The sequence below is a fragment of the Lutra lutra genome, chromosome 8, assembly GCF_902655055.1.
Source record: "Lutra lutra chromosome 8, mLutLut1.2, whole genome shotgun sequence".
Lineage (NCBI taxonomy): Eukaryota > Metazoa > Chordata > Mammalia > Carnivora > Mustelidae > Lutra > Lutra lutra.
The window spans coordinates 136,447,004-136,462,064 of NC_062285.1; the positions used below are offsets into that span (position 1 = coordinate 136,447,004).

The following is a 15,061-nucleotide window of genomic DNA, read 5'->3' on the forward strand; positions in this document are numbered from 1 at the left end:
GTATTAAACTAAAAAAGACACCTCTGAGTGAAAGCGAAGCACGAACAGTTAAAAGCCTCTTAGTAAGTCCTTTAAAAAAAGCCTCTTTTGGTATATTTTCTTAAAATTAAAAAGTTGAATGAGTTTAATGACTCTTTAACTGATCCTTGACTAATTGTTTTTATTTTTTAAAAAATGGTTTCTCATTCTCTGCTTTTAGCAGAATTGAAAATATACCTAACTGAGTTGTCTGGGGTTGTTTAAACAGCTGTGTACTTATATGTAAGATTTCTTGGTGCTTTTTGTCTCTCAGAATTTAAAAAGTAGGAATAGTGTGAACTCCCTCTCATATCTCTCATGTATAGATATCTGAACTAATCAAGAAGTAAAGTCCCTTGTCTATTAGAAAATGTCCTAGGGCACCTGGGTGGCTCAGGCAGTTGGGCGTCTGACTCTTAGCTCAGCTCTGGTCTTGGTCTCAAGGTTGTGAGTTCAAGCCCCATGCCAAGTGTGGAACTTACTTACAAAAAAGGAAAAAAACATACTTCCAATAAAACTTTACTTCTCATGTTTAAAATTAATCAAAATTTGGGGGCGCCTGGCTGGCTCAGTTGTTCGAGCATGCAATTCTTAATCTCAGGGTTGTAAGTTTGAGCCCCATGTTGGGTAGAGACTACTTAAAAAATATATATTTGTGTTAAATGAGCAACTATGGGTGGTTTGTTTCTTTTACGGTGTATTTTTATTATTATAAAAGCACGGATTTGTTTTTTAATCTATAATAAAAGGAAAAGCGGGAAAGAAAGAACTAACAGACAAAGAGTGTGAAAGAGGAAATCCCAGTTTCCTCAAGGAGGTAGCAGCTGAGCCAAGCGGTAATGATGAGTAGTCAGTGAAGCAGCATGTGTGGCAGAGAAGGCACTTCTGGCCAGGATGGATAAGGGGGGCCAAGGGTTGGATCTGTAGGAACGATAAGATAGGTAAAAAGGATGTACTGGGGACACGAACCCCTGAGAGAGCAGGAGGCATGTCTTATTTCTGTTTGTCCCTCAGCTCCTCACAGAGCCTGGCACAAATGAGGCTTTCTGTGGGGGTGCGCTAACCTGAACCAAAGGACTGTTGGACTGGAGCTCAGGTTCTTTGCTGGTGAGCCAGAGGGTTACTGGGAGGCTGTTTGGTGGACCGAGGAGTGTGGTTTTGATGAAATAGCAAGGACAGAAAGGTCTTGGACGTTGCTGGGCTTTGAGATATGGCGCCTCACAAATGGCGTAGAGGTTGTGTGTCTTGCCCATTACTCTGGGACATCGAAGAAAGACCCAGAACCATGTGCAGCCTCACGCTGATTCTTCCTCTCCCGATTTTGGGTTCAGAGGTTAAACCTTTCAGAGCAGTTTTATCTCCTGTTCTCTGCACAGCCCTCTGGGTATTTCCTTCCCAAACCTTGTTCCTTGGTTAAGACGCTGCCTTGCTTTGGTGATGTTTGATTCCCAAGTTTCTAACCAGAAAGATGCCAACTTCGCTTAAGGTTCAGATGGAACTGCTCAAACTGTCCCCTCATCCCCTCGAGATGTGTAACTCTTCATAATTTTCTACGCTTCACGTGTCACAAAAGGACTCTAAGCAGCTGAAATTAAATAATTATAATTCACGTGGGTTCTAAAGACATTTCAGAGCAACTCTAAAGAAAAAGTAACGTGGGGGCGCCTGGGTGACTCAGTTGGTTAAGTGTCTGCCTTTAGCTCAGGTCATGAACCTGGGGTCCTGGGGTTGAGTCCCACGCCAGGCTCCCTGCTCAGTGCGGGGGCAGGGGGGCTGCTTCTCCCTCTCCCTCTGCCATTACCCCTGCCTGTGCACTCTCTCTCTCTGTCAAATAAATGAATGGAATCTTTAAAAAAAAAAAAAAAAGAAAAGAAATATGTAAGGAATGGTTCTTTATCTTCTTACTAATCGTCACGTTCTTTCTAGTCTTCACCATATAATCCAGGGTTATTCCCAAAAGCTCTTCCTCCATGGTTAGAACCAAGCTTTCAAATAGCCTGGAATCCAGGCACTTGGCGTTGGTTTTCTCTGTCAAAGGTAGAGGCGTTCCTTGCCCAAGGAGCAACCCACTTAGGCCATTAAAGTTTCCGTCAGAGAAAGGCCTTATTGCTTTCAGCCCTGCTGTCCTCCAGTCTCACTTCATTTCAACTACATAGGAAAACAGAAAATACCTTAAACTCTTCTTTAAAAAAAAAAAATCAGTTAATTTGAAGTATTTCCAGCTTATGCCAAGAATTTCTGCTCCCCGCCCCCATGCTCCAAGTAATCACTTGGACTAGTAAAGTTGCTTACAAACAGTGCGAAGCAGTGTTCTTTATATTAATAGCAACATTTGAAATATAGGTCAAGGTGTTAGGAATGATTTGAACTGGATCTGTTATGCATTTATAAAACTGACTCTCACAACTCAGAAGCACAGGGAGAAAACGTGACCTGGGCCCTCATGGGATTTGGATAATAAGTAGAATCTCGGAGCCAGTGAGGCACCACACATGGTTGGAGGGTCAAGTGGGCACAGCGAGAAGCGTGGCCTGGCCGCCGTGGCGCATCTTCTCCAGAACCAGCAGATGGGGTTTGGCTCCTGCAGCCGCCTGAGCTTTCGCATGACGGGACCCCTGCTCACCCCCCTTGCGATGGCTGTTCTGTGCTCACTGCGGTCCATCCTCAGTCTCCCTCTGGCTGTTCATTGCTCTTCCCCTCCTCTGTTTCGTTTGTGTATTTTAGTACTTTATTTTGCTCTTTATGTCGAGTACATTCTGATCCACAGTGGGTGGTGGGGCCTGGGAGACCCCGTCAGCAAGCCTCTCATGCTGATTCTCCCCTGTTCCACCCGGTGCAGCAGGAAGTCATGACCCACCTACACTCATGCTAAAAGCCTTGACACCTGAGGCTTACCTGGGGTTCGTGGCAAAGTAACCTCTAAACCTCTCCTTCATTGCCTGTTCGAGCTCTGGGGTCTTCATCACTGCGTAAAGATTTCTTTCAAATTGATCTCCTGCATCTGCCTTGACCTCTATGTGCCCCATTCTTACACTGCCAGTTCTTTTTTTAAAATACAAACTTTTTTTTAGTTTATTTATTTTTAGTCATCTCTGCACCCAATGTAGAGCTCAAACTCATGACCCCAAGATTAAGAGTTGCTTGCTCTTCCAACGGAACCATCCAGGCGCTCCCTAAAATACAAACTTAGTTTTCTCTTTCTCTCACTTGTTAAAAAATGTCTTTATCTCCTGTCTTAGGGAGAAAAAGGCCCAAAGTCCTTGGCCTAAAACATAAAGAACCCTACAGAACATGACTCTCATTCCCCCCCAATCTCCTGTCACCCTGCCTCACTTCAGCCATGGTTAGCCCAGCACTAGAGTCACACTGAACTCCTCATTCCCTAAATGTACCAGATTGTCATCAATTAAAGCTTTCTGCTTAGTGTCCTTGACTTAGTTGCATACCTGCCATCAACCCTAAATCAAATATCCCTTCTTCTGCAAAGCCTTTCTTCAGCCAGACACCCTCACCCTCATGGCTATTGTTCTGCCATATTAGTTTGATGTGTGGAGATGGCACTTTGAGTTGGCGAATTCCTGGCCCCAGCATTCTGCCTGGCTCAGGCGTTAGCTGAATGAGTGAGTGTTGGGGAGTCCTGCACATTTTCATACCTGCACAAAGAGCCATTGCTTTCTTGAGCAAGCAAGAGCAAGCAAGGGCCAAGATGAGTGTTTTGAATCAAAATCTCTGTTTCTGAGTGAAGAAACGTTTTGTGAATGAGTCTTTAAATGACAAATGAAGTTGGTTCTATCTCAGATCTCTTGGTTGCTGATACTAGAAATATATAGGAAGATGTAAAATGTGGTTCTCTGTTTTAGGCTTCAGCTCTGGCGGCATGGACTATGGCATGGTTGGTGGGAAGGAGGCTGGAACAGAGTCTCGCTTTAAACAATGGACCTCCATGATGGAGGGACTGCCCTCTGTAGCCACACAGGAAGCCAATATGCACAAAAATGGTAAGAGCAAGCAAAGCCTTACGAGTTGGAGCTGTACAGCCTTCCCGGGCCTTGATGATACATCCTGTAAAATTATTTTAAAGCACAAATCTTTAGCTTTTTCTTGATCTCTTGATTTTTTTTTTTCCTCCAAATCCTATGATCACCTGTGAGAGGCAGGTTGGGGTTGTGTATATTTCAAATTATAAGAAACTTAAAATGCTAGCTGTAATTAAGGGGAGCAAAATTTCCCACCTGTAATGGGATTGAGGACAGTAGCAGTGAAGTCGAGTACCCATTAGGATGAAACCCTAATATTTGGGCTAAGAGAACAGAACCCCCTTTTTTTTTTTGAGGTATAAGAGATCACAACAAATATCATGTTGATTACTCAAACCCTTTAGTCTCCAAAAGATAGATGACTAATAATGAGATTTGAACTGTCCACAAAGCTTTCTTGTTCGTAATGAATTAGTGTCCGCAAGACAGCAGCTGAGGGACATCACGGGCTTTGGTTGTGAACCGTGGGCTCTTCATTTCCATCATTCTCTGTAAATGCTTCTCTGTGTCCCTGTAAAACAGATAAAAGGTCTTCGAAACTTCCTTCAGCCTTTGCTTCAATGTTTATTTTACTGGACAGTAATTCACGTGGACTCAACTGTAGCCTTGAGAACCAGGTATAACTGGGTGTTGGGCTGGTCCGGCCACAGTTCCCTGGCAGACCTGAGCGCCTCGGGTCTGAAAACTTCCAGTGTTCCTTTATCAACCACTCTTGAATCCGAGAGACAGTAAACTGACCACATGGAGCTTCTCCTTGCTCTCCCTGTGTGCTTTCATTTGATTTCATGCCACGAAATCAAGAATGATTTATAGAAATTCTAACACCTACCTCTAGACTGAATAATTCAGGCCCAGCATTTGTAGCTTTCGGCGCTTATCCTGCTTCCTTAGGCTGGTGATTTGTCAGGTCCCTTTGTCCCCAAAGACATGATTGGTGCACGATAATAAACACAAAATGTCATGTGAGAGGATATCTAGAAGTTTAAACTTCTACTTGCCTTTTCAGAGCTTATAGATACAGTGCTCCCCATTTCCTCAGCCATCGCCACGGTAATTGAGCTCTTCATTTCCTACGACTTGAGTGTGATGTGCCCTTGAGTCAGATATCTGTCAGCGGCTCCAGAAATGCAGGCGATGTCTTAACAGAGCGTGGAGGTGGTTTTGATAATGCTCCTACTGGGCCAACACAGGCAAATTATTTTAATCAATATTTACACAAATATTTTAATACATCATGCTGGGAATAATTTTATCTGTTTATAAACAGCATCCTGAGGGGAGATCAGGTGACACAATGCAGCATGTAAAATTCATTTGAGAAAGAAATAGGGTAGTATCTCACAGAGGCCCAAAGTTTATTGAAGGTGAAGATCCTTTTTTGTTAGGTTAAGAGAACTTTTGAGCTTTCAATGTTCTTCCTGCCTCGTAGCATCAGAAATGCATAAAAAGGGCCCAGACAGAACTGCTGAAATCTCTCAGGAAGAAAGTTACAAAAGGATTAGCTCTGCTTCGTGTGTGGGGCCATGGGCTGCAGAGCTGCAGGGTTCCCTGCTCCCCTCATGCTGGAGAGACCCAAGGCGGGTCTACATCTCATGGCTTTGGAATTCAAAGCAGTGGCAGATGCTGTTCTCTCCAGTGGGCTCCCTCTGTGTACACTGCTTCTTCCAGCTATTTGAGGTCTGATGAGCACGGAAGAACCTGGGGCGGTGGCAGGGGTTGGGGGAAGGCACCCACCATACAAGTGTCGTGAGAACATATCCTATGTACCACGGATCGTGTTTTTCCCCATTTCTCATTCTTGAGTCATTAGTATGGAAACTGGGGAGAATGATATGATTCATTGTTGATGAAAGTTTTGTTAATTTCTTAAACCATGGAATTTTAAAACTGAAAGGAAGATTCGAGAATGAGAAAAGTGCTGTGTGCCTCATTGAGACCCCAGGAGGCAGGAAGGTGAAGTGGATTGTTTCTACTCATCCTGCTTGTGAAGTGGATACTGGCTCACCAGGGCGACCTCTCATTCCAGTGCTTTTTTTTTTTTTTTTTCCCTTTTTAACTGAGTAAACATCAGAATACTGCTCTCTGCTGAATAAGAGACTTGACAAGTTGTGTTCATAAGAATCGTTTCTGGGTGTGAATGAATTTCCTCTCTCCCCTCAGGCGCTATCGTGGCCCCTGGTAAGACTCGAGGAGGGTCACCATACAACCAGTTTGATATCATCCCGAGTGACACACTGGGTGGCCATACGGGTCCTGCTGGTGATAGCTGGTTACCTGCCAAATCTCCACCAACAAATAAAATCGGAAGTAAATCCAGCAATGCCAGTTGGCCTCCAGGTACTGTCCAGGCCATGTTTTTTTTTTTGTTTTTTTTTTTTGTGTTTTGTTTTTTTTTTGTTTTTCTGATATATCATCTGTTTTTAATTCTTAATCTTGGGTTCTGGGCAGATTGCTTTTGCCAGTTATTAAGGCACTTACTTTATTTTTTCATTTCGTAATTACTGTCTGGTAAGAGCCAGGCATGTGCTGTGCTGTGGGAAAGATAGGACATTCACAGTAGATGGGGTCTCCTCTGCTCCTTCGAGTTCAGTCAGGAAGGTAAGGTGTGGACGCTGGTCCCCTGCAAGGCAGGTAACTGTGATGAACACTGCAGAGGCACGGACGAGCTATAGGAGGTCAGAGGAGTGGAATTTGGGAGATCAGAGAAGGTGATGTGGGAGCATTGGCACTGTGGCATTCATCCATGCATAGGATGCCTTGTAACATGGGATCTTCTGAAATGTCCATGTAATTGACTTGTTTATTCATGAAACAAGTATTACCAGTTAGGTCCCAGGTATGCAATAATGCTGCCGTGAGAGTCTTTGTTACTTTTTTCCTCTCTTTTTATTTTGATACAATATTTTCATTGTAAAAATTTTTCAAATTTAGTTAAGCAAAAATAAAAAATCGGCATGTCTCTCTCTAAACCTCTTCCTGTATGGGTGTGTTTGTAATAGGAATCCATTTCGTTTCCTCCCATTGAGGCTCATATAATGTATATGGTTTGTGTGTAATGCTGTATCTCTCTGTGTCGTAATTGGGAAAACAAAAGCTTGTAAATCCTATCCCATGGCTTTGAGTAGGATTTAAATTAACCGATAAAAAAAATTGCAGACACGTGTCCACGTATTCTAGGCTTTCTCGTGATAAGCTGGCTCATTCCTGCTGTTTGTCCCTGGCCGTTCCACGTCACAGTGGTCACTTGCGTTGTGTTTTCTTTTGTGCATCTGAGCCAATTTTCAGTGAAATAAATGGGAGAAGTCACTCATCTCCAACCCAGATTTTCTCCCAGTTCTTGTTCTGGATGCCCGGACAGTTCTCCTGAGCACCAGGTTACTTACCTCTGACTTTGCTGCCCTCAGGCCCGAACTTCCCTGGGAGCAGGAGGAGCAGCCACCTGGAACAGGCACTGACGGGCTCTGGCTCAAAGCCACAGAGACGGAAAAAGTCAGCATGCTTGATAATATAGAGGTGCTGGCACAGTACCTGTTCAGGCTGAGTGTTTTGTGTTTTAAGATTTTTATTTATTCGACAGAAAGAGATCACAAGTAGTTAGAGAGGCAGGCAGAGGGGGCGGTGGGAAGCAGGCTCCCTGCCAAGCAGAGAGCCCGATGCGGGGCTCAATCGCAGGACCCCGAGATCATGACCCAAGCCAAAGGCAGAGGCTTAACCTACTGAGCCACCCAGGTGCCCCCAGGCTGAGTTTTTTATCTTTAATTTTATGATAAAAGTCTGAACTAAAATAGATTGAGTATTCTACTTTTCACAGATCTGTGTCTTATATCAAAAACTAACTTGAGGGGCATCTGGCTGGCTCAGTCAGAGGAACATAGGACTTGATCTCGGGGTTGTGAGTCTGAGCCCCACACTGGGCGTAGATATTCCTTAAAAATAAAATTTAAAAAAAGAAACTTGATTTTTATCATTTTTTGAACAACCTCCTACCTCTAATATTTGTTCTCCTTCTTTCAGAATTCCAACCAGGAGTGCCGTGGAAAGGTATCCAAAACATTGACCCTGAATCTGACCCCTATGTCACCCCAGGAAGTGTGCTGGGGGGTACAGCCACATCTCCCATTGTAGATACTGACCACCAACTTCTGCGGGATAACACCACAGGTAAATGAGTGAGGCATCCTTTGTGTTTATTCAATATCCAACATTCTGTATCTGTCAATCTATGTTTTCATTTGGACCTGCTAATAATCTAATAATTTAATCAGAAAACATAAAAATATATAGTTTTTCAGGGGTTTTTTGGATACATTTTTAGATACATTTTAATCTTCCATCAAAGGCTAAATACAGTACTTACGGTTTCACTGGTTATACTGACGTCTGTCTGCAGTATTTTCATCTCGTTCTTCCCGTGTCACCCAAAGGGTCTAATTCTTCCCTCAACACCTCGCTGCCTTCACCTGGTGCCTGGCCCTACAGTGCCTCTGACAACTCCTTTACCAACGTTCATAGCACTTCAGGTACAAGTATGAGCTCTCTTTCCCTTGGGCTAGCACTTCCCGTCAGGTCCCCTTGACAAAGGAGATGGGCACCTATTTCTTAAGGACGACTTCAACAGAAGCTAACTGGCTAAGTCAGCCGAAATGGAGGCACACCTCTTCTGTTGGCCGTGTTCTCAAGGAGCTTCCTGCGGCACAGAGACAGGATGAGACACACAGCTTTAGGACAGGGCAGATGGTGACATAATTGCAGGGAACCTTGTGGGAATTGAGAGGGCAGAGGTTAAATTTGGTGCCACAAGTGCTTTTCTTGAACCAGAAGGAATCATGGGCCATGGGAAGAGCCGGGGAAATCCAGGTTATTATTAGGCAGCCAATTATGGCTTGCTTTTCTAAAAAAAAAAAAAAAAAATCCTTCCACTTATGGACAAAGGCTACAGGCAAATGGCCAAGGGGGGAAAAAAAGAGGCCCTCCGTTAATTCTACCAACAACATTTGTTGAATTCCTTATGTGTATGTGTGTTACTTTTTTTTTTTTTTTAAATGATAGGGAATAACAACTTAATGGATACAGTAAAGCCTTTGAAGTCACTCATTCAACACACTGCCTCACAGATTGGTAGAGAGATTATTTCTGATTGGCACCTTGGTCTTGGAAAAGTTAGACCTCAAGCCATTAAAGTCATTAAGGCTTCTGTTCTGTCCAAGCAAAAGCAAATGGAACAAATCCTTAGCTACTTTCTAAGACACTGTAGGTGAATGGCTTTACAGATTATCTTCTCTTTCTTTTCACCTCTGTGTCACATCGACAGGGTCACAATTGCCTGTCACATATTGACTGCTCCTGGAGACCAGGCTGAGTCTTCAGCATGAATCCTTACCTTACCTTCATCAAATACTGGGAGCAGGTCCTGGCCTTCTCCCAATTTTATTGATGAAAAAACTCAGACTCAAAGAGCTGATACTGTTTGCCTCAGGTCTGAGTGAGTGTGTAAGGGCGCAACTCAGCAGTCCATGTTTCTAACCACCACCCTACATTATACTTTTGTGGGACTTCTTTACACATAAAAACTCATTTTTCAACCCAACTCTTATCCCAGTAACTGCCCGTTGTCTTCAGTTGAACTGTTTTTATCCTTTTGTCTACAGTTGGACATTCACCTGAGAGGTGACCCAAGAATCACCTCAGACATGTCTAAACTGAATGTATTCTTTTCTGCACACCCCCCCATTATCTTTTCCTAACGAAGCCTTTCCATTCAGTAAATGTCTTGGATGTCTCCCAGGGGGTGTAGTCTGCAGCCCCATCTCCCATCCATGTCTTCTGCTCCATCCTACTTGCTGTCACCCAAGATGAGAGCCAAGTTTAAACACTACATGCTCAATCTAGTACCATCCTCATCGGCCCCCAGCCCAATTTTCCGGCCTCCTATACCTGCTCCTGTGAAATACTGTTCAGCCAGAACTGGAGGAAAACATATTTGGTACAAATAGAGTTCAGATTGGACATTGGTCTATATTCTCCTGTCTCTCTGAGCCCATCCATTTATGTAAATCCTTCCAGACCTATCTTTGCAAACCCTTACGTGATGGCCAAGCGGTGTCATCTCTGTGTATTGAACACGTGTAATGATGCCTAAGGTTACCAATGCTCTTATTTATCTGTTCTGTCTTCCCCGGTGAACTCTTGAGAATAACTGTTTGTATTACCCACAGCATTGATTTAGTGCCTTTAAGCATCTTAAGCCCTTAGCAAATGTTTGTTGATTGTTTTTTGAATGTTGGGGTGCCTGGCTGGCTCAGTCAGTAGAGCATGTGACTCTTGATCTCAGGGTTGTAAGTTCGAGCTCTGTGTTGGCTGTAGACATTACTTTAAAAAAACCTTGCAAGGGGCACCTGGGTGGCTCAGTGGGTTAAAGCCTCTGCCTTCGGCTCAGATCATGATCCCAGGGTCCTGGGATGGAGCCCCGCATCGGTCTCTCTGTTCAGCGGGGAGCCTGCTTCCTCCTCTCTCTCTCCCTGCCTCTCCTCCTGCTTGTGATCTCTCTCTCTCTGTCAAATAAATAAATAAAATAAAATCTTTTAAAAAAAAAAAAAAAACCTTGCAAAAAAATTTTTTATTTGAATGTTGATAGCTAATAATCTGGATCAAGAAAAGTACAAATTTCTAATTACTTTCCATTCAGTCAATGACTATTTATAGAATAGTTTTACTAGGGTTCACATTCTACTGTATCCGTAAGACTAATGGTTCTAGGAATACTTCCCTTCAATTAATCTTCCTTTTCATGTTCTGTTTGACGAAGAAAGTAGTAGAGAATTAGTTATCATATTAAATCTTCAGTTTATATGTTGTCAATTCAGAGTAATAATCATTGACATTTTTATATTTAATAAGCTCAAGGGGCAATGTTACTTTGCATTGCTACTCTCAAAATATTTTTTTAACTATTTTTAGAATATTATTTATGAGCATACACAAATTTTATGTATATTGACAAAAGTGACTGGTCCTAACCTTATTCCTTCCTTAATTTTCTCTTCTTTATAGCAAAGTTCCCTGATTACAAATCAACATGGTCCCCAGATCCCATAGGACACAACCCCACTCATCTCTCCAACAAGATGTGGAAAAACCATATTTCCTCAAGGAACACTACACCGCTGCCCCGCCCACCTCCCGGTCTGACCAACCCCAAACCGTCATCTCCCTGGAGCAGCACAGCACCCCGATCAGTCAGGGGGTGGGGGACACAGGACTCGCGGCTTGCCTCGGGTGAGAAGGATCCGCCAAAAGGAGCATCGCTGTTCAAACACAAGGGGTTCATGTTAACACCAAACAAGAACATAAAGTCTTCACAAGACAGGCAGTCTGGTAGAGGAGGGAGTATCTCTTGAGTGGAAGGTAGCATTCAGTCTAGGGCAGAGGGATCCGAGAACTCTTAAGGGACTGTTGAAGCAAAAATGATGACCAGCAGAGGGAGAACATTAGGAGGAAAACGTTGTCTTACCAGTGAGGTACGCGAGTGCAGTGTTCAAGGTCTAGGAGAAGGGAGCTGGCCATTCAGTGACAGGGTGGAGGGGGTCGGAGGGCGGTCGAAAAGAGAAGCCCGCGGAGAACAGGAGAGAAGTAGTATGTTGGCTGTGTGAAAGTGTTTCTCACACGTGGCTTCCTGACTTTTTTTATTGCTCTTCCTAATTGTTTTTCTGGTTGCTTCAGCCTCTACCTGGAGTGATGGTGGTTCAGTCCGTCCCAGTTACTGGCTGGTTCTTCACAATCTCACTCCACAGGTAATCATGTTTCCTTGTGATTTTCGAGACAGGACTTGATTGCATTAAGACAGGGAAACTCGGGTTTGGGATGTCGGCAGAGAAGAAAGCTCATTAATTTCCTGGTCACTGCAGAGAGGTCCAGCGCACAGGAGTGGGTCTGCCCACCCAAGGGCTTGAAGCCTTCTCCTAAATGGGGATTGTAGGCCCAGCAAGGCTTAAGGCTCAATATCCTCCCATTTTTATGCTTCATAAATAATTAACCATCCATCTCGGCAGTAGAAGAAATCTGTCAATTTCATAGTGTGAATGTCACATGGGTGCTTTCAGTTTTCCGTCTGTTACTCTCTTCTTTGTAGATGGCATTACTAATTTGCTCTCTTCAGAACATGCCCTCTGGGTTGTTTTTACAGTGATGGGTTTCATTTGCCCCAAGCCACTCTGTCACCTTGTTTGCTTGATAACTGACATGTTTGCAGCAGTATTACGTTGAACACTCACATGAGATTAAATGAACCCACTGCAAGTGAGCCCGTGACCTTCATTTGGACTTGACAGGACCCCCTTTACAACACCTTATTCAAAGGAGTCAATTATGTCTCCCTCCCTTTGACACATAAAATGAATTGTCTAGCATTTAATTCATAAATGGATTCATGCACACTTTAGTAAGCCAGCATGTTCTATAGTGTTCCCATGGGATATTAATAGGTCTCTGGCCTACTATGTTTGGAATATATACTTGATTAAACAAAATTAAGCAGGTTTCTTCACTATGAGACTTCTTAGATCCTTTAATATGCTAACATGTATTATGATCCTCTGTGGGGAAATACAGCTTCTCCTAAATTTACTTGCCCAGTGAATCTGTGCAGAGTGTACCCAGGGCTTGTATTTCAGAGTACATGTGGAGAAGGGTAGTTTCATAAATACAGTTAACATGAGGAAAGGTTTGGGTTGGCTCTTAATCTCTGTATCAATTCAGCTAAAAGCCCTAGGTAGGGGTTTTTTTTAGCTGATAATTGACTGAAGTATGAAGATTTTATATGACTTTACTCAAAACTGTATATGCGTCATTAGAACATTTTTAAAGAATTTGAGAGTGAGCACAAGTGTGGGGGGCTGGTGCAGAGGGAGAGGGAAAAGCAGCTTCCCCACTGAGAGCCGGACACAGGACTAGATTTCAGGACCCCGAGATCATGACCTGAGCTGAAGGCAGCAGACATTTAGCCGACTGAGCCACCCAGACATCCCAGAATATGACAACATTCTAAAAGTTGTCACTCGGGGGACGCCTGGGTGGCTCAGTTGGTTAAGCGGCTGCCTTCAGCTCAGGTCATGATCCCAGCGTCCTGGGATCGAGTCCCACATCGGGCTCCTTGCTTGGCAGGGAGCCTGCTTCTCCCTCTGCCTCTGCCTGCCACTCTGTCTGCCTGTGCTCACTCTCGCTTCTCTCTCTATGACAAATAAATAAATAAAATCTTTAAAAAAAATAAAATAAAAGTTGTCGCTCGGTGTGGTGGTTATATGGTTAGGATGAGAGAGACAGTAACGGATACGCTGTTTTGAAAGGAACCTGGGGAAGCTAACGAGCTGTCCACTTCTGTTTTATTCTATGAAAAATAGTGAATACATACGTATATGTGTGTAAAATGAATCAAGGGGTTGGTTGTGTTTGTAGTAAAAAGAATTGTTTAATTTTAAAGCTCAGAACTACCTAATAGACTAATCTACATCATAGCTTAGAAGAAGGTTTTTAGGGCAAACCTTTGGAACTTGGATAAATTTACTTTCATTACCTAAAATCGTTTAGAGGGCATCTCTGCTGAAAGGTCACTTGTAGCATACTCTAGCCCGTGCTCATATAGTTGCTTATCATTTTCTGTAAAGAAATTTGGTGAACCTGCTGGTTTCCATCCTGCAGGGTTTCCGTGGCGAAACCACACAGCATTTCCACGGCTGCCACCAGTAGCAGGCTGTTCCGATGGTCATCTGTTTCCCTTCCAAAGAAATGAACCGAGTGTTGGACTCCGCAGCCTATCTCAACCTAGTTAAGATCTCGATACAAATAAGTTGATCAGAGTGAAGAAGTAGGTTTGTTCATCCAAGTCCTGGGCGAGAGAAACAGTCTCGAATCACTGGGCATGAGAGTCTGGCTAACAGGAGGCTGAGGCAGCAGAGTTCACAGAGAAGGAGACAGAAAGTCTCACCCCGGGTTGGCCGCCGTGGGAGTCCAAGGACACCACTGTAGTCCGTGAGCTAGGTCAGTCAGCAGCATCCCACACCATGAGGTGTGATTAGCAGTGCTAACCTCTTAGTTCTCTGTGAGATCATTACCCGGGGAAGTGGAGATTACTGCACTGGCGGTGATGCCAAGAACTGGGCATGTTCTCTTAAGTTCTTACTCAGGTGCCGTCTTATTTCTGCTCCCTTAAGCCTGACAGATCAACACACGTTCACTTGTTTAGCTCTTCAAGGAAAGACACTGCAGGTTGAATCATATGATTTGTTTCGAGCTGTGTTTTACAAACGTTTTTATTTCTAGTATGGACCCATTAGATCTTAGCCCAGGGCTTTGAAAGTCTTAAAATTTGCCTTTAAGACCTCTACTCAGTGCACTCTTTCCTGCTCAGAGTTCTTTCTTCCTTTCTCCAAGATGCATTTTGTGCTGATACCGTTATTTACAATCCCGAAGTCCTTCTTCTTCTCCTGCATAAGAAAGGCCACTTGTGTTCCCTTCACACCCCACGTCCAGGCTTTAATCTCGTGAATGTCATTACCCCTCAGATTGATGGGTCAACGTTGAGAACCATCTGCATGCAGCATGGCCCACTGCTGACATTCCATCTGAACCTAACCCAGGGCACCGCCCTGATCCGATACAGCACCAAACAGGAGGCGGCCAAGGCCCAGACCGCACTGCACATGTGAGTACCCATCGTACCCTCACTGAGACAGACGCGCATGAAGGTGCACACGTGAGTGGCCTGCCACCTGCTTGACGGGACACAGGTACACAAAAACAGCATCATGGCTTAAGCGATTGCTTGGTACTGAGGGGACTGCTTTTCTCTCCCTACCTAAGCACAGACTGTCCTGTGCATCTCATAGGCCACTCACCAGAATTCCAAAACTAAGGAATTTATGAAGTCGTGAAGTAGTGAGTAAATTTTGAGTGCCGTGAAACAAAGCCAGTGTTTATGAGACTGTGAAACATTGTAAGAAGCGCTGTGACTT

General features: G+C 43.9%; 1 protein-coding gene across 10 annotated transcripts in view; it reads left to right on the forward strand.

The window, feature by feature from the left end:
* The window catches only part of TNRC6B (trinucleotide repeat containing adaptor 6B), a 263,359-nt gene that overhangs the window by 234,755 nt on the left and 13,543 nt on the right, over positions 1-15,061 (forward strand). For 9 of the 10 annotated variants that reach the window (XM_047741007.1, XM_047741002.1, XM_047741000.1 and 6 more), the window contains 7 exons: positions 3,879-4,016; positions 6,216-6,392; positions 8,070-8,216; positions 8,480-8,575; positions 11,106-11,330; positions 11,775-11,845; positions 14,612-14,751. In XM_047741007.1, coding sequence (XP_047596963.1) covers positions 3,879-4,016; positions 6,216-6,392; positions 8,070-8,216; positions 8,480-8,575; positions 11,106-11,330; positions 11,775-11,845; positions 14,612-14,751 — 994 coding nt within the window. The remainder of the gene's footprint in view (positions 1-3,878; positions 4,017-6,215; positions 6,393-8,069; positions 8,217-8,479; positions 8,576-11,105; positions 11,331-11,774; positions 11,846-14,611; positions 14,752-15,061) is intronic. The other variant, XM_047741001.1, reaches the window with a different exon arrangement.